The sequence below is a fragment of the Protopterus annectens genome, chromosome 3.part1 (genome assembly GCF_019279795.1).
Source record: "Protopterus annectens isolate FY-2018-M chromosome 3.part1, PAN1.0, whole genome shotgun sequence".
NCBI classification, from domain to species: Eukaryota; Metazoa; Chordata; order Ceratodontiformes; family Protopteridae; genus Protopterus; species Protopterus annectens.
In genome coordinates, this window is record NC_056732.1 from 83,189,818 (window position 1) to 83,213,461 (window position 23,644).

The window sequence follows — 23,644 nt, forward strand, 5'->3', positions numbered from 1 at the left end:
TTAAAATGTATAAAAGAATCCTTAATACATGATAAGCACTTTTGTTTTGTAAGTAAAAACTTCCTCAGATGACGTGTATTTGGTTACTGAAACCTTTTATTCTATTAGAAATCATTTCAAAAGACATACCTCTTACTATTACTAATAGAATAGTATAAATAATAAAATGTATCTGATCAGCATCTTGAATGACTTAATCAAACAGCTCCCCAAAAATTCATCAATTGATATTTATCTAACTTTCTTTGCAAATAAACTGCTTCCAAACAAGCAAAAAATACTCCTGAAAAAGTTGAAAAAAAATAATTGTCAAATCATTAAGGTTATTGAAGTTTGCATAGGGAGATTCTCATATCTTAGATTCAAGAAGAGAAAAGCTCAAGATAGCGCACTGAAGGCTAACTTGGAAGTATTTAGCATTGAAGTTGAATGTGCCTGATGTATTAGGTTGTGAGGATTTCAAATGCATTCTAGCAGCTGGGAGAGAGAAGGTTTCTAAGTGTAAAAGCTTAAAATGCTGTGAGCCAAGTAAAAGCAGTTTGATTTTCTTAAATGCAAGGCAATGATGTTTACATTATAGCAAGAGGATTTATGAAGTTGTATATTTTGTTGTTAAGGGTTTGTAGGATTTTCATGCTATGTGAGAAAACACCTTTGATTATTATGCTCTCAGCTATATATGATTTTGCAAAAAGTCTCTGATTATTTTGCTTTATATTTTTTCTGTCCCATGTAAAGTTTGTAGTTTTCCTGGAAATTACTGAGAATTACAGTCACTAAACAATGATGACACAGATTTAACTTTCAGACATAATAAGGTATGAAAAAGTTTGCCAATGCAAAGCCTGATTTTCTAGAAAGTTTATAAAGTGTGCTCATACAAATCCTGTTATTCTAACAAGTTTCTAAGTATATAAAGGCAGTATGCTCACATCTGTGTTTGCTTTGATTAAATGATAAAAATGAATTTAAATCCATGTTACGTTTAATTACTGCTTTCAATTAGATATTTTATTTAGCTTTTCCACGTGCCAAAAAATACTCGTGAAATGTTGCTTTGCTACTTGCTCTTAGATCCAGATGACATGTGAACATTATTACTAAGACTTTGATAAGCAGTTTGTCACATAGTTTGAAGAAAATTGCACTAACAAAAAGCTCTATGAGTGTATTTAATAAGAACATTAAATATTAATGAACATATATACATGAAACTTTGAGGGTTTTACTATAACCACTTGAGTCCCAAATGCTTGAAGGCCACTATCTCAAAGCCAGGTCTGATACATCTTGTAGTTCATTTTGACTGTTGCTTATGCTTGAACCTAAATATGAGCTTGATGCAACAGCTGGGGAGGGTGTGGGAGGGGGATTAGAGTTCAGATTGAAGCTGCAAGCAGGAAGAGGATTTACATTATTGCATGGGAGGAGAGGCTTATATTTATGGAGCAGAAAGGGATTTTTACGTTTAGGGAATGGAAGGAATGTTTTAGGGTTAGGGAGCATGAAGGTAGTTTTAAGATTAGTGATCAGAAAAGGAGTCTGAAGTTTATATAGTAGGAGGGTTAGGGAATAGAAAGAAAGTATTAGTGTTAGGGAGTAGGAAGTTTGTTTTAAAATTATTGATCAGAAAAGGAGTCTTAAGTTTATAGAATGGGAAGGGATTTTTAGGGTTACAGCCAATCAGGGAATTTAAGTTTAGGATAGGGGTTGGACTTTTAGGGTAAGTGCTACAGTACATGGGTTAGGAACTGGTGGGAGTTTAAGGGTTAGAGTTAAGGCTGTTGTAGGCATATACAATTTTATAGGTCAGGTATTGACAGGGTGAAGTAATTACAGGATATCAGACTAGTGGGAGTTAGCACACTTTCTTTTTTAAGCAAGAGGTAGCAAGGAAGTATATTTCAAACTATTAGCATGTGAGCATTTGTAGTAGGCCCAGGTCTGAGATATATAACTGCAGTAATGGAAAACAAAATATACAATTAAGGAATACCCAAAAAAAACAAAGTGAAAACATGTTCAATTATCTGGATGCTAATGGTATTAAAGAGAAGTACCACTGCAGACTTGTTTATAAGACTACTGCTGGCTTATTAACTGGATAGAATGCCATGAGTTATGACACATGTTGTTGGAATGGGTGAAATATCGGGGAGGGACTCCAAGTACTCTCATGCTGTGGGTGGCCATTGCTGTGAAGGGTCAATGAAGGGTCTTAATGCAATTTTTGGTGGACTATACCATAATTTTGGTCAAAAGAAATGATGTCTGCAAAGCTAGCATCTCCATTTTCTGCACGTTCTTAAAAAGTACTTTGTACACGCTTAGTGTGCCAGTGAAGATCATGTTTGTGGGGCTTATGAGGAGGATGGGGAGGCTGCATTTCAACCAGTACCTGCCATGTCATCACTTGTGCATGGATTAAGTTTACAGTAAGTTTTCAGGCCGATATTTTTTAATCATTTTGTAGACTGGTTTAGTCCCATTAGCCTAGTGACCAATATTCAGGGGAGACCCAAGGTGGTATTTTTTCATACTGCTACAGGAAATTTGGCCAGGGCAACTTCACATACTCTTTGAAGGTGCTAGATGGTACTAGAGGGCTCCTCCAGCAGCAAGAAAGAGGCCTAAGAAAAGCAGCAGCATGAATGAGGAACACTTTGTGGTGGAAAAGGAGAATTTGAAGAAACATTTGTTTGATATGGAGTATAAGAATGGAGATAAAGATTCCTGTATGGTGGATGATACAAATTCTCAATGGAAAATGAAGTAAGTGATTACATTGGAGTGATGTAAATAAAAGAACTGGTATCAGGAGGAATTGCAGATCATGTTATTTTGAAAAAAATTCTGCAGGATGATTCAAGTAACACTTCTGTTTCCTGGAGTGAAATGACAGATACTTTTTCTTAAGTGCTGCAGATGATAATGTGAAGAGGAACTAGGTGATGTGGCATAGAGAATGCATCAGTGACAGAAAATAAAAAGAAAGCGTCAACAAACTGAGAAGGAGCCAAGTTTTGTTGCAGGCGAGCATGCAGTATTTAAAACATATGCAGCAGTGACAGCAAGATAAAAAGGAGAGCAGCAACAAACTGTAAGTAGAATTTGTTTTGTTAAATAAGAAAATGCCAATTGTGAGAATAAGAGCAGAAAATGGCACTGTTTGACACATATGTCATTTATGGGACAATTTGGTAATTTCTCTGTGATGTAAAGCCCAAGAAAATTTGTATTTCATACATATAGGAACAGAGACATTTTGTGCATTAACAACTGAAACTGAGGAACTTAGGATAAAATTTCTCAAACTGTTTAATAAAAGTAAGGATACTTATCCATAGAACAATTATTAGTTTTCTGGTAGTAACGTAAATGTTAAAAAAATATTACTTTGCAGTCTATAACTGATGAACTGGAAGAAGAAGATGTTAAAATGCATGCATAGTTTATGTGAAACTGTTGATAATATTGTGAAAGTTAGAAAGAAGAGAAGCTTATGGAATGGAGGGTTGAGGCTGGAAGCTGTTTTGAAATGTGAAAAAAAACATGGTGAAACACTTGTGAAGTGTTATTTTTGTGGTTAGTCATAGAAATAAAGATATGCTGGCCAGCCTAAATCATGTTTTTTTTTTGTGGGTTCTTCTCTCATTTAATTAATGATTGGGAAAAGACACAATGTAACCAGTGTGAGGAAAATGGACTTACAGCAAGAAGATGCATGCCCGAATGCAGGTTTTGTAAAAAGGGAATACTTTTTGATGAATTGTCAAGAGCAATCAGTAAATAATGAAAAAGGAGGGAAAGGGAATAAAATATTCATGAGGAAGAGAAACAAGAGGCTGAGAGAGAGAGAGGGTGAACTAGGTAAAGAAGAAACTGTAGAAGAAAAAATGTGGGGGAAAAGGATGAGAGAGTTTGCATGCAGGAAGTGAAGTCAGGAAGAAGGATCAACGTGAATAATTTTTTGAAGTTCTAGCCAGTAGAAAATCTGATTCTGAGGATCACAGAACCCAGGAAATATATTCAATAGTGGAAAGAGTGAAAATAATAAAAGGAAAATTTAAAAATATTTCCCCCCAAATGTCAAAAGAAGGAAAAAACACAATTTTCAGTAAATGTGAACACACTGTAAGAAGGATAGGAATACTGGAATGGTGTGCTAAATGTGATGTGGATGTTATTATGTTAGAGGATGTAAGATTCCTGACAAGTGAAGAAAGACTACAAACAGAAAAAATGCAGGGAGGAAATATAATGTGGAATTTAGGAAGTAAAAGTTGTTCTGAAGTGGTTGTGTTATATATAAAGCAGTGAAAATACTGGATGCAACATTGGTAAGGATGGGGAAAGTTAAACTTCTAGGATGTGAGGTGGAGAAAACATGTAAAGAATTATATCATTGTATGTATACACAATTAGCAAGGACAAAGACAACTGTTTCATCAAATATTAGACTATTTTGTGGTTAACAAAAGAAATAATAATTGTGGAAACTTTAACTATAATTTAAGGGGAAGACATAAAATGACAGGGCAATATGTAAAAAAAAATACAGGAAGTGACAAAATGTAGTAAGCTAGCTGTGTTGACCAAAAGTCAGTGGACTTTTAGAAGATGGCCATTTGGATCTGAAATTGATTATTTTGTATTACCAGATGGCTTAGAGTAGCAGATGGTGATACAGATATGATGTGTTTTTCAGACCATTTAGCAATATGGGTGGAGTTGATGGAAGAAAGAGAGTATATTAAAATAGGAAAAGAAATACAAAGAATAAATGAGACATTATGGCGGAAATTGGAGAGTGGGAAGTATTATAGTTATGGAAGGGTCATATGCCATGAATGACTTTATAAAAACTAATCTGAATGGAGACTGAATTTAAAAATAAGTATACAAAGTGTTTTTGGTGTTGGGACAATGTAAAAAAGGAAGAAAAAGTGAATTATGAGAAAATGTATAGAAATGTTTTAGAACATTTAGATAATAATACAAGAGAGAATTAGGATATGGAAAAATAAATATATGAAACAAATCAAGAAAAAATACAAGGCATTGCTGTTTGGTCAGAAATATCTAAAAGGGAGGAGGTAGCTGCATATTTGGGTAAAACAGTAAAGGAGGCTATTAGTATGAGACAAATGAAAAATGTTGAAGGAGAGGTAAAAAGAACATATGAGCAAATTATGAGTATTGTAGAACAGAATGTGGAAAATATCTATAAGTGTTAATGGACAGAAAATAAAAGAGAAAGAAAAGTAAAGACATTTCCAAAATGAGTTAAGGAAGAATTTGAAAAAAATACAATTAGTAAATTGGATAGAATACTTAAGAAAATAAATGTTGATTTAGTATCAAATCCAGATAGTTTAGGGTATGGAATGTACAAGAAATTTATGTACTGTAAATAGGATATATGGAAAAATACTGAATGGATGGTTGAAGGATGATTTTGTTTTTGAAGAGTTATGTAGTGGACTAGTGGGATTTTAAGATGTGTAAGGAGGAAAGATGAGAAGAATGAAATAACAAATGGAAATCCATCACACTAAATAACATGAATTACAAAAATGTATGGGAATAATACAGAGGAGAATGGAAGAATGATATATATTATTGAAGAAAGTATATATGGTTTAAAAGGGAAGGGATGTCAAGAATTGTGATTTATTGTGAGAACAATTGTGAATTATGCTATAAGTAAAATGAGGATGTGAAACTTATGCCTGGTGATATTAGTAATGCATTTGATACCATAGGACTTTATGCTTTGTGAGATGCTATGGAGACATATGGAATGGGTAACAGAATTTTGATATTTTGTATGTCAGCATATCAAAATAAAGTGATAGAGTTAGTGAATGTATGGCTGAGTAAAGAAATATGCATGAAGTATGCCATAAGATAAGAATGTCCCTTGAGTAGAATATTGTTTGCATTGGTAATGGATGTGATAGCAAAGAAATGTGTCTTCTCTGGAGAGTGTATATGTCAGCATTCTGGAAAAAGGATGAACTTGTAAATTCAGTATTAATATCAAAATTAGCATATATATATATATATATATATATATATATATATATATATATATATATCAAATGTGTATATGATCCCAGTAAAATATAAAAAGGAAATTGTGCAAACATTGTTTTATTTCATATTGGATTAAAAATTTAAACCCAGTGAAAAGAAGTGTTGTATATAAGTGAAGATGAAGCAAGATTGGGGTTTATTAATTCAGTTTTTTATGCTGCTTCATAAAACTTGTATTAAACTGGATAAGGGAAGACAATGAAAATTTAATTGTGAGAATATTAAACACAAGTGCAAAAAATTCTGGGAGATGATGAGAACAAGAAAAAGAGAAAAATAATATTGAAAGAACAAATTAAAAATTTCAAGAAAAATACTAACGTGGATAATAAAAATTGAGGATATAGAGAAAGATAGAATGACACAGTATGACAATGTGATAAAACAACAATAGTAAGTAAATCCATGACAAAAATACCAGAAGAGGTGATTAAATCCATTAAAGTAAGGAAAAGTATAGTACCAAGATAGTAGAGTGCCAGGATTTCCTATGGAGACTGGTAATAAATAAGTTACCAGTAAAGGGGAATATGCCATATAAAAAGAAAGCTGCAAAATATGTTTATTTTGTGGAAAGGAAGAGTCAGTACAACATGTGTATTTGAAAAGTAAAAGAGTGGAAAAACTCTGTAAATAAGTTGTATGAAGAAAACTATTTTGAGAATTTATGGATATTATATGAATAAGAAGAAATTTAGTTTAATGGGAAAAGAATTTCAGCTGATATATTACATAAAATCAGTTTATGGTTGTAGAAGAAGGAGTTGGGGTCAGTTATGGAAGAATAATAATCAGGATGTTATAAGAAAAATGATAAATAGTAAGAAACAGAAATGTATGTATATATTTCCTGTAAATATGTACATTTTGTAAATAAGTAAATATTGTTTTATGTTGTGCTAGCACCCATATCTTTTTGATAGGTGCGATGGGATCTTTTATATCCACCTGAGCTGCCTACAGCTCAAGCAGATGGGAACTCAATTTAACATCTGATCTGTAGGACAACACAGTCAAAAGTGCAGCACCCTCCTTACACTGCACTACAGTATCTACAATCTATCTACTGGGTTTGTGAATAGAACCCACAGCCTTCTGTACTGAAGGTGAGTGTGCTACCTGCTGTGCCCCTGAAGCTTCACAAGTTATCATTATTATTATATTCAAATATTTGTTAAAGCAACAATTTTGTCCAATTTTGTTTAACATACAGAAATCAAAATATGATAGTGAGCAACTAATGTTTCCCAGAGTATAGCAATACAACTCTCTATTACATGTAAGAATTCTCATGCAAATCTCTCTAGGAATGAAAAGTAAACTGAAAAGAAATATAGATATTAGATAAACTACAGATTGACAGAATCTAAAAATACAGTGGATAAGTTACCCCATTAATATTTGCACATCTCTAATGCTCGAGTGGAATCAGACAATTTGCATGAGTAAATAATTTACTGACCAGAATGTTGCAGTCACATAGAGCTGATTTAAAATGCATACAGCCTAATACAGTATTAAAAAGGAGTCTATATCGTAAGCACAAAATGGCTGAAAAGCAAATATGTAATGAGCGACATATACTCATCAAACTGCATTTAAGCAATTCGATGAGTATGTCACAGAGTGAAGAGGTAGGTGGCCAACAACATGGTGTCGCCCTTTCCTTCACTGCAGTGTCATTTCTGAGTTGGTATATTTAGTTAGGGTGTGTGTGGGGGGTATGGGGGTCGAAGCCCTCCCACCTGATTCGGGATTCTAACTTTTTTTTTTTGCGAACAGCAGCGTGAATGTTTTCACTTGGAAAAAAATTCAAGGACGTGGCCATTCGTTGTTTACAGCATTCACGCTTTATGTGCCAACATATGTGTAGTCACACATACGTGTTTTCGTGTTTATGATGTAGACCCTTAAAAAGTGGGTGTTCTTGTAAGACTGGGTTGGATTTTGCATATATATTTTAACATTTGAGGCATTAGAATCGTTTGGTCTAGTTACAAAACTTAACACTGACATTTAGCAGATGAATTTCATTAAAAGAATTGCAATATCAAAAAATCATCAGATACTTTACCTGTTCCATGCCAGGCTTGTCCTTATGATACAAAGGCCGAGTTTCAATGTGCTCAGGAACTAACCTGCATCCAATTCCTGAGATGTCAGACCAGGAATGTAAAACTTTCAAAGCAAGGTGCTCATGCGATTCTACTCTTTCCTCTAAAAGAAGAGAAAATAAAGTTAATAAAGAAAAGTATACTGAGGTTTTGCTGATAACATGTTGGGGAAAAAAGGGCTTTAAGTAAAAACTCTTATTTCTGATCCAGTAGTTTTACATTATTCTTTAATAATTAATTTTGTAAATATATTCAAAAATATTCTGTTTTCTGTTGCATGTTATTAAGTCATTCACAGATGAACAAAACTTACAGTCACAAGTTATGTAAATATTTGAGATTTTTATTTGTTTACTGTTTATGGAAATTGTTATTACTATCTAATATATGGGTCTACTTCACCTTACTGAAAGTTTATAACGCCAAAGACAAATTTGCCGAGATGAGAATAACGTAACTTAAAATGCTGAACCATGTTTTTTTTTTCCCAGGGCAAGTAAACACTTGCCGAAAATGGGAAAAATTGTCTTTTCCCCACTGTAGTGCAATCCTGGAGCTGGTATATATTTATACATATATATATATATATATATATATATATATATATATATATATATATATATATATATATATGGGTCTACCTGAGATGGTCGACAGGCCATATGATCGAAACTCATTTGGTCGACAGTTCATTTGGTTGACAAGCATGTTATGTGGGGGGCTTCACCCCCCCACACCCCCCAATGTGGGGGGCTATGCCCCCTAACTATATATGTCAACTCCATGGTCGCACAATATTGGGGAGGGGGGCAAATCTGCCTGTCGACCAAATGAACTGTCGACCAAATGAGTTTCGATCATATGGCCTGTCGACCATCTCAGGTAGACCCATATATATATATATATATATATATATATATATATATATATATATATATATATATATATATATATATATATATATATATATATATATATATATATATATATAGATAGTTGGGGTGGGAGGCATAGCCCTCCCCCCCCCCCACCTAAGTGGGATTCAGAAAATATGGTGTGTTTTAGTGTAGTTTTGGGAAAGTGTTAACTTGCCCTGGGAAAAATTATGCAGGTCAGCATTTTACATTTTGTTATTCTTGTCTCAGTAAATTTGTCTTCAGCAATATGGACTTTTGGTAATGTAAAGTAAATCCCTAATATATATGAATGAGGTAGCTTTTTAGACTTTCACTAGAGATAATTAAATTAATTTAGTTAGTGGTGGTATTTAAAATGATCATTCATAATTCTGTATCTTGCTTTTACAGATGTTACGGTGATCAGATTAACAAAGACATTTCAGATTCGTAGAAATATTTGCAGCATTCATTGATATCTCAGTGATATCTTTAGAGAACCCTACTTTTTTGTGATTCATAAGAAGACACTAGAAATAACTTTTAGAAGAATATTGCATTAAATCTGTAAAAGGTTGCATATACCTAGGGTTAGAATTCTAATAAGCAAGTCAATAGTCTTGTCATAATCACCATGGTTATCCCCAAAGTTTTTATTTGAAAAAAATAATACCTATGTTTCTTAAAGAGTCTGTACAAGTGAGGTGCTTCTTTTCACACCTTTTTTGGCTACACTACAATAGTGAGGGCTGAAGGTAAATATTATATTAATAATTATTTTATATACACACACACACAGACACACACATTATATACATATATATATATATATATATATATATATATATATATATATATATATATATATATATATGTGTGTGTGTGTGTGTGTGTGTGTGCATGAATATAAGGAGTCAGGCATTTGTTTGAAATTCCAGATTGTCAATGTATGTTTAATCGACCACATTTGGTTGACAAGTGCACTAGACAGGCACTCACCAGGTAGGGGTATATTTCCTTTCCCCACGGATTGTGCACTCTGTGATTTAGTATATATAATTAGCAGGGGGAGTGGGGGGGGTGCAGTCTCTCACATGGGTAGTATGGGGGGGCTTGCCTCCCTTCAAAAAATATTTTTTTTTTGAAGTTTGCATACTCCAAGGTTCTTTCTTGAAGCATGTGTGGTAATGTGCTGACATTCGCATTGCTGATGTTTTGTGGTTGACGATCTTGCCATCGTCCTTGTTGTTTTGTCAATTAAAGTAAGTATAGCCATATATATAACTATTATTTTTATTTAAGGGTGTTCTGAGGATATGTGTGCTTAAGCAACAAATAGTAGTACAGATAGATAGATAGCTAGATAGATAGATAGATAGATATATAGATAGATAGATACATAGATAGATAGATAGGTAGATAGATAGACCAAGATAGATATACATGTGAGTATACTACTGTTTGTTGCACATGTACATATCCTCGGAACACCCTTAAATAAAAATAATAGTTGAACTTAACTTTCTATGAAACAGTACTTCCTTGAATCACTAAACTGATTGGAATGGAAACAGAACAAAAAAAATCAGCCACTAACATACCTATATGATCTGCCTAAATAGAGGTGCTGTTAAGAAAAGGGTGATTAGCATCTTAACTCATACCTGTCAACTGTCCAGATTTTTGCTTCATATTTATGGTCTGTTCCTCATAAAAGTTATGTTTTTTCGGCAAATCTCTTATGTTTGTAGTCACTAAATAATAACATACACTGAGTTTCAGACTTCATATCCTTCAGTAAGTGCATGCTAAGCTAAAAGCTATTATTATAGCAAATGTCTAATTTTGTAAAAGCAATATTTAAAAATTGTCCCTGATTTTGTACTTCTGTTACTCATTATTTTTAGCTTTGCTCAGATTTTTTGCTCTTAGAGGTTGAGAGGTATGCCTTAATATGTAGAGTTGGGGGTAGGGGCAGGTGAACGGCTGTGGTGAATATTACCAGACACACACACATGAGTAAGGGTAGGCCTCCCTGCAGCAACTGACTCATGTATGCTAACCCTCACACCAACTGTACCCTTGCCCCTAGCTGTAGCCCTACACATTAGGATGCTAAACAGTCTTACTCTAGCAGTATCACTAAACAAGGCACACAAACACATGTACACATCAAACACAGAAATATTAAACTATTTCATTACATCTATCCCCTTCTTTAGCCTTTACTCTAACTCTAACCTGAAAACACTGACATGGCACACACTCAGTATCAATGCTGAGACTTTCATTATAATTGAAAATGTTGCCATTACCAGCCATTCCCTCTTGACTCACATTAGGCATTGCAGACTTTGTCAATTTAAGCACTGAACAAAGCATATATTTAACAAATTCTGACACCAGAAAGTCCTTCAAAGAATGGAAAATTTGAATAAAACTATAGCACAGTTCATCAACCAGCAAGTTTAGGGAGCAGACAGAAAATCAGAATACTCAAAGACAACCTGTGTTATTGGGACCAAAGAGTCCAAGTTATCAACCAAGACAAAACCCTGTTCCTGACTGTCTGATAAGCCACACTCCTGAATATGGAACAGTAAAAATAGAGAAGGTATAGGCAGCATTGTGGGATAAAGAAATAAATGCATGTGATGCAGGTGACCTGGGTTCAGTCATCAGTTTGGCATTTCAGGTGCTGGCAGGAATGATGACCTACCGTGTCCTGAGAGGGAATGAGGAGCAGCTCATGCACAGGGCCAGAAAGTGATATGATATCCCTGGCAGAGTCCATGGAAACCAATAACCACAGAGTCCATGGAAAACTATTGCAAAGTACTTCCAGAGGGTGGGCAGAGTGAATTGCTGATGTAAACCCCTTCAGGAAGTGAGGGGTTGATTAACAGGCTTCATGGGTCATGCACAGTAAAGAGGTGTTAAAGGAAAAAAAGCAAAAAAAAACCCAGCAATAAGAAGCTGCACCAGGGCACCATGATCTCCTCATCAGCCTGAGTGTGGGCCAAAGTTATGTCCAATGAAAGCAGGAGGGTAAACCTAGTGAATGAAGAGAGGCACCAGTGGCAGCTGATGATCAGAAATGCAGTGGTAGAAAAATATAGGAAAGGCAAAACACCAGAGTGCAAAAATTAGTTCATTATTATTGACCCATAGCTTAACAAGCTGCCAAGACTAGATAATGCTATTCAAAGGCATTCAGAGAAAATGAATTATATCATCTAAACATAGGGGGTCTGGCATCATTCAAAGGAATCTGACTGAAAACCAGTAGCACCGTAACATGCACAAATGTGACGCTGTGTAGAGGACTTGTGAGGCTGATCCTTTTACAATTAATGACAATGTCAATTAGAGAGATACAGGCAGCAGCCACATTTTAATGACAACAACAATAGATGACAAAGGAGCTGAGGTTTTGTATATGGCAATGACAATGGAAGATTGGGATAACATAGGTGCAACTGAGTAACAGTAATAAAAGGTTTCTTATATACTAATAGTCAGATTGTACTAAGAAATCATAATTGGTGGTGCACTTTCTCTAAAAACCTGTTCTTTGTGGGGTTCCCCACAGCTCAGAGTTGAGGCAACTCTCATTTGGAATTTACTTCTTTTGATGTCAGAACTCTTCGGCTGTCCAGGATAGTAGATAGCTAAAAACATGGGGCAATTATCGTGTGTCAGGAGAACACCAAGATCTTTCAAGAAGGACTAACATGTTGAAACAAATGTTGCCTGGATGATGTTGCAAAGCTAAATATCAAGCATGCATCTTGCCCTTATGTGGCAGGTGCACGAGTTGTCCTGTTTTAAGTGACATCTGCCCTTAAAAGTGACAGTCAACAGAAAATGAAGCACCTTTTTGTAAAAAATAAACTCTCCTCTGACCACCATATATATACTACTGTTAGAAAGTCCTGATACCTGGCCCAGCTGATCAAAGAAGGCATGTGTTTTAGAGTCAGAGATGTTATCATCCCTCCATATTCGTCTCTTATCAGGTCCTTACTAAACTATATTTCTAATTTTCTAATTCTATATGTACCTGTCCAAACACATGGCCCGACTTGAGAACAATAATGTTTTGTCATTGAGGATTTCAAGTGCATACGTTTCATAAGCTATGCTGACTGTATTAAAACGTTGCCTCTCATTTCTGGCAAATACAGACTCTTAGCTTAAATTTCCTCATCTGACCTTGTCCTACATGACCACAAAGCTTGTAATGCCACCATCCTAAACCAAAACATAAATAGAGCATTTTGGCAAGATAGATCCTGCTCCTCTTTAACAGACTGCCCCCTTCACATTAAACAAAGTAGCTCCCTAGACTCCTTAAATGCAGGATAGACTAATGGATGGGTAACAGTAAGTGTCTTACAGGTTTGGCCACACAGTCTTAAGGAAAGGGTACCATATAGTGGGAACTGCTTTGGCTAAGTTACAAATGATATGTCTGATAACTACTGAGTAATAATCTATGAACCTATGATCCTATGAACTCTTGGGTTTTATTCTCTCCATCAAAACTTGTAAAAAAATCAGTGTTTCAAGATCACACGACAAAAGGCATTTATATCTCACATACCTCTCCACTACTGAAAATTTTGCAGAGTTCCCCCCTGATATTACCTTACATTTTTGCCTTGTCCCTTCTACTTTATTTTTCTGATTTTTGTCAGTCAACAATACCAGACATGTGTTTCATACATCTTATCATTTTGAAAATGCACATTGATTCAAACCCTGTTGTTCTATTAAACTTTTAAGTGAAACAGAATGATCTTTACAAGCTGTGCCTGATTTTGGACCTTTGCCCCCCCCCCCCATCATTTTTAGCTTTGACCAGAATTCTTTATCAAAGAAGTTGAGCGGTAGAGTATCTCATAGGTATGGCCTCTTTTCTTATCAATTAAGCTAAATTATGCAAACTAAGATAATTAGTATTCAACAACATGAATAATGATTGGTTGTTCTGTAATACATGCTCATTGTAAATCAAGTATTACTCAAAGAAACACATCTGGCACAAGCATTTTGTATTCCTCACAGAAAGTGGTTTGGTAGCCACAACAATCTGTATTTGAGAAGCTACTAAAACAGAAAATTTATGGTTATTTTTCCCCACCACAAACACTTTTAATATATTGGCAATCAGTTTTAAAATTCCAAAATGTTAAATATATCTGAAGTAAAAATACAGGTCTTGCTCTTTAAACTGATGATATACCAACTATATTTTAAAGTAACTAACTGGCTTAATAAACATAGTAAAATGTAATAATACAAACAAATGAAAATTGAGAGTCCATCCATCCATCCATCCATCCATCCATCCATCCATCCATCCACAACCCCTTCTTCCCATTTTTGCACATGGGGTCAGGGTGTCACTTCAACAGTGATAGTCATCTAGACCAATGTTTTACACTGCTGAGTGGGTAGCCCTGCCACTGCAGTTCTTACACACCTCACACTCACACACACACACACACACACACACACACACACACACACACACACACACACACACACACACACACACACACACACCTAAGGCCAATTTAGAGTATCCAATACACCTATCGCATGTTTTTAGAATGTGTGAGGAAACTGGAGCACCCAGAAGAAATCCACATGAACACAGGGAGGACATGCAGACTCTGCAATGAAGGCATCCCAGCTGACAATTGGACCTGAGAACCTCTTGCTGGGAGTTGACAACACTACCCACTGTGTCACTGTGTGAAAACTGAGAGTGATTTCTGTATAATGTAAGACTTAATTAACTGTGTTGAATGAATACAAATGCCACATTGGAAATGTCTGTTTCCAGGTCCTACCTACTTGGATTTTTTCCCTAAAAACTTGCATAATGATCAATCAAAATACTAACTGACAATTAACCTACCAACGTGGTAGAACTGCATTGCACCTAATCTACCAAAGTGGATCTCCATGCCATTTGGCCCGCTGGCCACTCAGCATGCAGCACTACCCACTGCATTTATTAGACCATAGAGCTGAATGATACATGGTACAGCAGTACTGTCATCCATTCATCTACATTTTGGCTACAGTGAGTGCCACCAGCTGAGAGACATATAATCTGTTTAGAAACTGCACATCCTTCACCTTGCAAAAAGTGATCATACACACTATGGAAGAGTTGTTCGCAGGCTGGCAGCTGTGGATGTCATCTGTGGCATTTTTATAAACAGTCTACACTGCAGTATGTTTTGTATTTGCATATTTGTTTAATCCAAAGCAAACTGCACTGTGGGCAAATTCCATAAGGAAGAATTAATACAACTGTAATTATGTCAAATGATGGGTAACAAACTTCTTAATTATTTTCAACACTCTTTATTGGAGTATGAGTACTGTCCATGTTGGATTAAGTTTTCCCTTTCCCCTTCTATATCCAGTATAGAAACACAATCTATGCATCACTGTAAGCTCGTTCAATTAAATTAAATGCTCCAGATGATAACTCGATGAATAATGCTGAATGCTATAAGCAATCATACTTTCATTCTAGCTGTTATTACTTATGTTAGTCTTTTGGAGTCATGATCTGGTTATGGGTTGTGGGTGGTATTCACAGGAATTGTGTGGAGAAACCCCCAATCTAGGAGCAGATGCATTGCTGGGTAATGTGATTAACGTCCTGGTCTAAATTCACAGTGAGTCAGAACCAGAGCCAGCATGATACAGACACTGACAGCCGCAAGCTTTCAGTGATAGCATGACTGATTTATGATTACTGTTCTATAAAGACGGATGCATGAGCCATGATGAAGCAGTTTATGTGTAATTTCATGAAGTGCTTTCACCACTAGAAGATATTTTGGCATTACATTACTGTATGAAATTGAGAGATGAGCTCCAAATGAATGAGTTTGCTGCAAGGATCTCTGTTGCATTAGTAAGTGCAGAGAAACTATCTAGGAATGCTTAGCTGGGGGTCAGTACCACTGTGACCATAGATCTGTTAATGGCAATGTGTGTCAGTTGTGGTGGTGTACAATATCTCCATTTAAGTAGACTTTTTTTCACACATCCCTAGTGAAAATTTGTGATCACCCATCAAGTCATCCAGACTAGTTGTAAAGGTTACCAAGGAATTGCTTTCCTTTATTTATCAGGGCACATTTTCCAGAAACAGAACATGCCATGGATTAGATACCTGTTATAACTTCTGGTATTGTTGATGTGGTAGTATAGATTTAGGTCTCTAAAACAGGTGTTTGCTTTACCATTGTTTCTGTTTAGGTTAAGGAGTTCAAAAAAGTGCAAAAAACAAAGCAAGATCAACCAACAGGAGTTTGTATGGTACAGGGACAAGGTTTTTAACCTACCAGAGAAGGGGTATTAAGACATGAAATCTTTCTTTCCTTCTATGAGGAAACATTGAGATATTTGAAGGTGATTTAGGTATTTAGTAAGGTATATGCTGAAGGATGCATTATATTCAATGATGGTCCCAATAAGGCATGAATAAAGTGGGATTATAACTTCTTTAAACATTAAGAAGATACTATGAAGGACAAGTTGAGCAAGGTATAAGGATTTCTAACCATTGGAAAGGTATAGTGGTCAAAGGAAGTCTGTTATCAATGTGCATACCCAAGTCCATAATAACTGTGTCATATTTAAGTAAACAGTAGTGATGCTAGATTTACAAAAAAAACTATGCTGACAGTACCTTCTAATCCTTTACTTGTGGCAATGTCTGTCATTGTTTAGTGAACAAAATAGATAATCGATAATCATATTTTAAAAGGGGCAGATCAAAAATATGAGATGAAATCTATATGGTCATTTTGTGAAATTTTGGAAAGGTGAGATGCATTGGAGGCAGGTGGGGTTAGGTGCAGAGATCAGTAGATAGACACTGACATACCGAGAAAAGATGCTGAAAAAGAACTGGGTTACTGAAGAAGGGTAAAGTAGAGAAAGTACATACTGCCTTATAGTGACCAGAAAAACTGTCCAGTGTACTAGCAGGTCCATGAGTGAGGATTTCAACAAATGAATGGCAAAATGCCAGAGGACAGGGAGTCAGCAAATGCAGCATTCGTGTACAAGTACAGGAAGGAGTGAGAAAAGTACAGGGTGATGGAAACTTGCTAACTTAGCATCAGTTGCAGGGAAAATCACAGAAAGAATCTTGAAGAAATGGCTGGCAGCTTTCTTAGAGCAAAATAACCTCTAGAAAAACACCTGACACAAGTACAGTGTCAAAAAGAGCTGTCAGACAAAACTGATCCAATGTTATGATTAGGTTACAGAAAAACACATGTCAAGGTCATAGAAAGTGAAGTAGTCTAGCTGGACTCGAGCTATAATGTTGACCTGGCTGCTCGGAAAGCTGGAGTAGCGGTGTTGAGATAAGGACTAAAGAAGCAGATTGTTGTGTACTTACATTGCAGGACACATGTAGTTACATTGAGAGGGACAATATCAGGAATAAGGAAAATGGATAGTGGAGTACTGCAGTGCTTACTATCATTTTACTGAATCAAACTCGGTCAAGTCATCGTATCATCGACTCACATCCGCGAAAAGTTGAAATGACGAATTCTGGTATACCCAAAATAAATGCTGAATTTGAAAGTCCCTACTGCTCTGGACGTAGGAACAAGTGTTGACATGGGGCGAGAAGGGGGTGAGATTTGTCATTCAGAAATATTGGTGTTCGGCATTTTCATCATTCTGTTCTTCGGACTTCACGCAAATTGGATTCCACGGAGTGTGATTCAGTAAACCATACTGCAGAGTATGCTCCTGGGACCAGGTGAGATGACTAGATGTTGATGGCTGCAGTGGACAATGAAAAGAAGAATCTATGTAAGGATTTTGTAAGATGAAAGTAGAGGTTACATGCAGATAAATTCAAAATAGTGCACCAGGTATGCTAAAGCTATTATGTAAAGTGCCAGTCTCAACAATGGAAATGATGACATGTCTGCAGTAAAATGATGTGGGAGTGTCACTCTCATCTGGACTGAAACTTGACTACTACACCCACTTCCTCAAGCCATTCAAGAAAAGGGATATCAGGCTATGGAAAGAATTCCAGAATAAATCCTCCAGAATGGTACAGGGGATGTAGTAGAAGTGATATCTCAAGAGACTAGAACTAAACATCTTCTCACCTGACACCAGAAAAGAGTGGGAGCTTGATGTGGAAAAATGAGATGTGCAGGGTGTTTGCTGATGAGAAAGTTCAGAGAGAAAAAGAACAGATCTTCTCTTTGGATGTGTGAAATCAGTTCATCATAATAATGACTGGCAATCCTGGGAATGAACTCCTAGAATGGGTGGTGGAGAGAGAATCCATGAAGACGTTCAAGATGGTATGGACCAGAAGAAGAAGAAATGAGGGGGGAATGTAGATGGAGGGGAGGGAGAATCATGAATTAACTTAAAGCACAGACTAGATAGGCCTATTGCCTCCTTCTGCCATCAGGCAAATGCAATGCAATAAAAATGAAATAAATGGAACATGGAGTTGGTACTAGCACAGATAGAAGAAACTGCACATTATTTATTTCATGAGTGATAAGCTTTCCATTCATCTACTGCAAAAGGCTAACTAACTTAAGACTTGTTTATTGAACTAGCATCTTCAAAAAACATTTTTCATGATGAACCTCTGCCTCAAATGTTTCTCACCCCTGCAATAGGAGCTTATATTATCAAACAGAAACATTCAATACTTTATATGAGATACTGAGGCACTAACAATGGCTTAAAACAAAAATATTTCTTTTCCACTATTTTTTTCTGGTTTGCATAATCTTATTAAATGGAAATTACAAGGCAGTATGAGATAGTCATAAATCATTTTGCATAAATATAACTAAGGTGTATACATAATCCCCCTCTCCTAAGACAATAACACAGTTGTTTACTGCATTGCATTATATTGTATTGTTCAGTATTGTGTTGTATTGCATTCACTTATTTATTCATGTTCATTATATGTGACTGCTCCTTAGTAGGATTGTGACAACTTTTGTTGTACTTCTGCAAAGACAATAAAGGAATCTTGTCTTATCTTATCATAAATGAGTGGGAACAGTCATAGTCAGTTAATTTCATCCTCATGGTGACATTCCTCATTCAGACTAGGGAACTTTCCTAAAATCTGTTAATGAAAACTCTAACATCATTCAGTAATTATGTAGATCTAGAATAGTGGAGTTACAATAAGCACCAGTCAACAGCACTTCCTTTATATGACAGCACTTACTTCTCCTAAACTCATGGGGGTAATGGGTATTCTCACTATGTCTAGGCCAAATCAATCTATTACAGGTTAATCTGAATACATTAATTATGCCGACATATAATCATTCAAATGAGTCAAATTATGTGCTTATGCTATCTAGCTCATGTTATTTATTGTTTTCTATATTCTTAAACCTTGGACTTGGGACAAGTTCATAGAAGCTCTGGGATTTATTTTACAATATTTAGAGCTCATTCCATGTGCCATCATTAGAGGAAAGTCAAAAGATGTATGTAGGCACTTTTAGAAAGTGCTGATACTACCCAATAATTTTGCTAAAAGCCACATGCAGTAGTAATGGAGTTTGTACGTTTTCCCAATATTTAGTGGCTCTGGGTAGGATTTTCTCCCCACATGAAAGGGGCAGGGTTTTTTCTACCTCTACAAAAAGAAATACTTTTAGGTTTGATGAAAGTGGCATATAGTGATTTAATTTCATGCTGCTGTCATTGAAATGTCCTTCAACAAGTTGTCATAAATCACCAAACTAAAGCCCAAAATAAAGTCAGAAAAGCTACCTTGATGTTTAATTTTCAACATATTGCTACACTGAATGACCTGTGAATATAAATTTGACATTTAAGCTCTTAGTATTAAAGAACAATAGTATTCACTCTTCAATTAAAGGCAACTTTATCTATCTAATTTAAAAATAATGCAAACCATCATTGCTGCTTGCAATAAACACATCTTTTCAAAAAACGAAAATCTGAAACTGAATAGAGCAGGCTACTAACACATCATTCACATTCCATTTCTATTTGTGACAGAAAGGAGCAGTAATTTACACAATCTAATAAATTATGCCAATTGGAATAAACAGGATATCTAGCAATGGTTAAAATACCATACAAATAATCAGTCTTTGCTATACATAACATGTAGTCACACCTAGATACTAGCAATAAAAAAGTAAGAACAATCATAAACAAAAATACTGGATATAATACAAGAGTGATTTAACAGTTGTGGGTGACTATAACTGATAATGGGAAAAAATAGGACAGCTCTTCAAGGAAGCTGCTGTTATTACAGAAACTGGCAAGTACAAACGGGCATGATAAAGGACACAGATAGCAGAGATTTACCAGAGGCAGAAGGTATTGAAAAAAAGGTGGCAGGAATATGTAGAAGAGTTGGGATCTAGGCTTGTCCATGAAAGAGTAGTGATCAACACTCATTTGTGCCATCATCACTAATGTATGACAGCTACTGCGTTTTCTCATGAAGGTCGAAATTGTCAATGTACTACAGATTTTCCCTTTGCCATCATGGTGGAACCTTAGGGGGGGGAAATATATACATATATATATATATATATATATATATATATATATATATATATGTGTGTGTGTGTGTGTGTGTGTGTGTGTGTATGTATATATATATATATATATATATATATATATATATATATATATATATATGTGTGTGTGTATATATATATATATATATATATATATATGTGTGTGTGTATATATATATATATATATATATATATATATATATATATATATATATATATATATATATATATATAAAAAACACACACACACACACACACACACACATATATATATATATATATATATATATATATATATATATATATATATATATATATATATATATATAATAGTTTACTATCATAATTTCAAACATGTTTGTTGAGAGTACTTATGTGCTTGAAAAACATTGTCGAAAATTATGATAGCAACCGAGAAAAAGAATGAACGGAAAAAACGTTGACAATTCGATTTTTTGAAGATACCACCTCACCTGGTGTCAAACAACACACATTTTGCAGGGGGGCAAGCCCCCCTGCATCCCCACACCCTCTGCTACTTATATATACAAACTCCAAGATCGCACTACAGTGAGGGAAAGGGTACATTTCCCAATCCCCACTATAGTGCAATCTCCACTCAGTATGCCAAATTCACAACAGTGAATGCACAATACCATTCACTGTCATGCATTTGGCATGCTTTTTTCTGCACATACAAACCTGTGGAAACTTACTTTCGGATATCCATTGTCGCACACTTCAACTGCGATATTTTGACTGTACACCATATATAATATGTATGTATGTATATATGTATATATATATATATATATATAGATATATATATATATATATATATATATATATATATATATATATATATATATATATATATATATATATATATATATATATATATATATATATATATATATATATATATTTATTAAAAATAATATATATATATATATATATATATATATATAGATCTATTTCATTTGATTGACTTTTTAAAATATTGAAAAATCACAAGAGCAAGACCATGTCATCAACATTTTAAAAAGTCAAAAACCAGAATATAACACAAACAGCATTTTTGCAAGTGGTAAGCCCCCCTGTACCCTCACACCCCCTGCTCATACCTTTCAACTGTACATATTTTCTCAGAATGCCGAGATTTTTGTCTCATATTTTTGGTCGGTTCTTCAAAAAATTGTGGTTTTCTAGCAAATTAGTGGCAAATCTTTATAAAGAGGGAAGTTAAAAAATAATGACAGATGTTTTGAGTTTCAGACTTTATACCATTCAGAAAATTCATGCTAATGTCAAACCTGTTATTCTATTAACTTTCTAAGTTTGTAAGAGCAATATTTAAAAATTGTCCCTATTTTTGGGCCTTTGTCCAACTTTTATTAATGGCATTGTCCAGATTTCTTATATATACCAGCTCTGAGTTAACACTACAGTGGGGAAAAGGGCACTTTCCCTGATCCTAAATCCAATTTAAAATGTCGATCATAAAGTCTCAAGCATGTGAATTTTGACATTTTAAACTGTCAACTAAGTGAAATAGACCCATATATAGAGAAAGAGATAGGGGGTGTAAGGGGTGTAGGGGCCTTGTCCTCCAGAAAAGCAAACTCTTAAAAGAATCTAAATGATTTTATTCATGCTGGGAGTCAGATATAAAAGGATTGGACAACATGAACTTCAGTTTCAGCTTTATTTATGTGTTTAACCTCATACCCATTACAATTACATAGTGAAGTAAGTATACCAAACCAGAAACTGATACACAAATCCAAATATTTTAATAGTAATGTCTTTCAGCTTTTCCCGGTTAGGGGTCACCACAGCGGAACTCCAGTCCGCTAATGATTGGCAGAGGATTTTTACTGTGCCAAGTTGTCAGCCCGACAGCCAACCTTCAAAGAAGACACATCCATTCATGCTCGCACCTATCTGCATGTCTTTATCATCATTCGACCGCGGGGAGGACATGCAGACTCTACACAGAAGGCGCTCCAGCCAAGAATCGAATGGGAGAACCTCTTGCTGTGAGGCGACAATGCTACCCTCTGCACCACCGTGGCCAAATATTTTAATATGTATCTTTATTAGTATTATTTAAAGTAAAAACACATAGTAAACATTTACAAAATAATGATAGCACAATAAAAGTTAGCAAAAAAGGCACAGAAAAACAGTACTCAGACATAATTCTTTGATAGTTAAATATCGAAGTGGACTCAAAAAAAAATATTTAAACAAATTCAAAATAAAAAAAAATAATTGTAGAGCCATTTTACTACACTAAATGTTCTTTCCAGATCACAACTTACTTCACAAACAAATAATCCAAAGTAGTCCATTAAATGATGAGCAAAATATGAAACTCAGTTCCAAAAAACGACAATAAAAAAAAAAGAAAAAGAAAAAGAAGGGGAAAAAAGCACAGATGGAAGAGAAGGGGTAACACTGTTGACGTGAGGAGTTATGGTAGGCATGGAATTTTAAAATACATAAAGGTTCATAGGGAATTACTAGGCTAATGGCTTAAAGGCCCTTACAAGCCTTGCCAATATAACCTGATTTTACCCTTCATAAGGCACCTAGGGACAAGTGGATGGCATGGATTTGTGCCTGTGTATTGAGTATCTTATAGACTGCCCCAGTCCATAAGGGATCATAAGCACAACCACAGGTGCGAATTTGTGATTCCCCATCCATTAATCTAAATTGCATTTGAAGAGGGCCAGGGAAGGGTTCTGCTTAATGTGACTAGGAAGCCTGTTCCAAAGAAGGAGCGATCTCTGAGACACATATCTGTCTTTCCAGCATGTTTTGTTTGAGTCGCTGACTATGTTAAGATCCCTAGATTGGGTGACCCTCATGCTATTTGACTTGAGGATGTGCAGCAGTTCCATCA

The 23,644-nt window shown here is 35.1% G+C and overlaps 1 protein-coding gene across 2 annotated transcripts in view; it reads right to left on the bottom strand.

Annotated features, from left to right (window-relative positions):
- Positions 1-23,644, bottom strand: part of LOC122798011 (fer-1-like protein 6) — a 1,810,759-nt gene that overhangs the window by 228,079 nt on the left and 1,559,036 nt on the right. For both annotated transcript variants that reach the window (XM_044066595.1, XM_044066597.1), the window contains exon 35: positions 8,174-8,316. In XM_044066595.1, the coding sequence (XP_043922530.1) occupies positions 8,174-8,316 (143 nt within the window). The remainder of the gene's footprint in view (positions 1-8,173; positions 8,317-23,644) is intronic.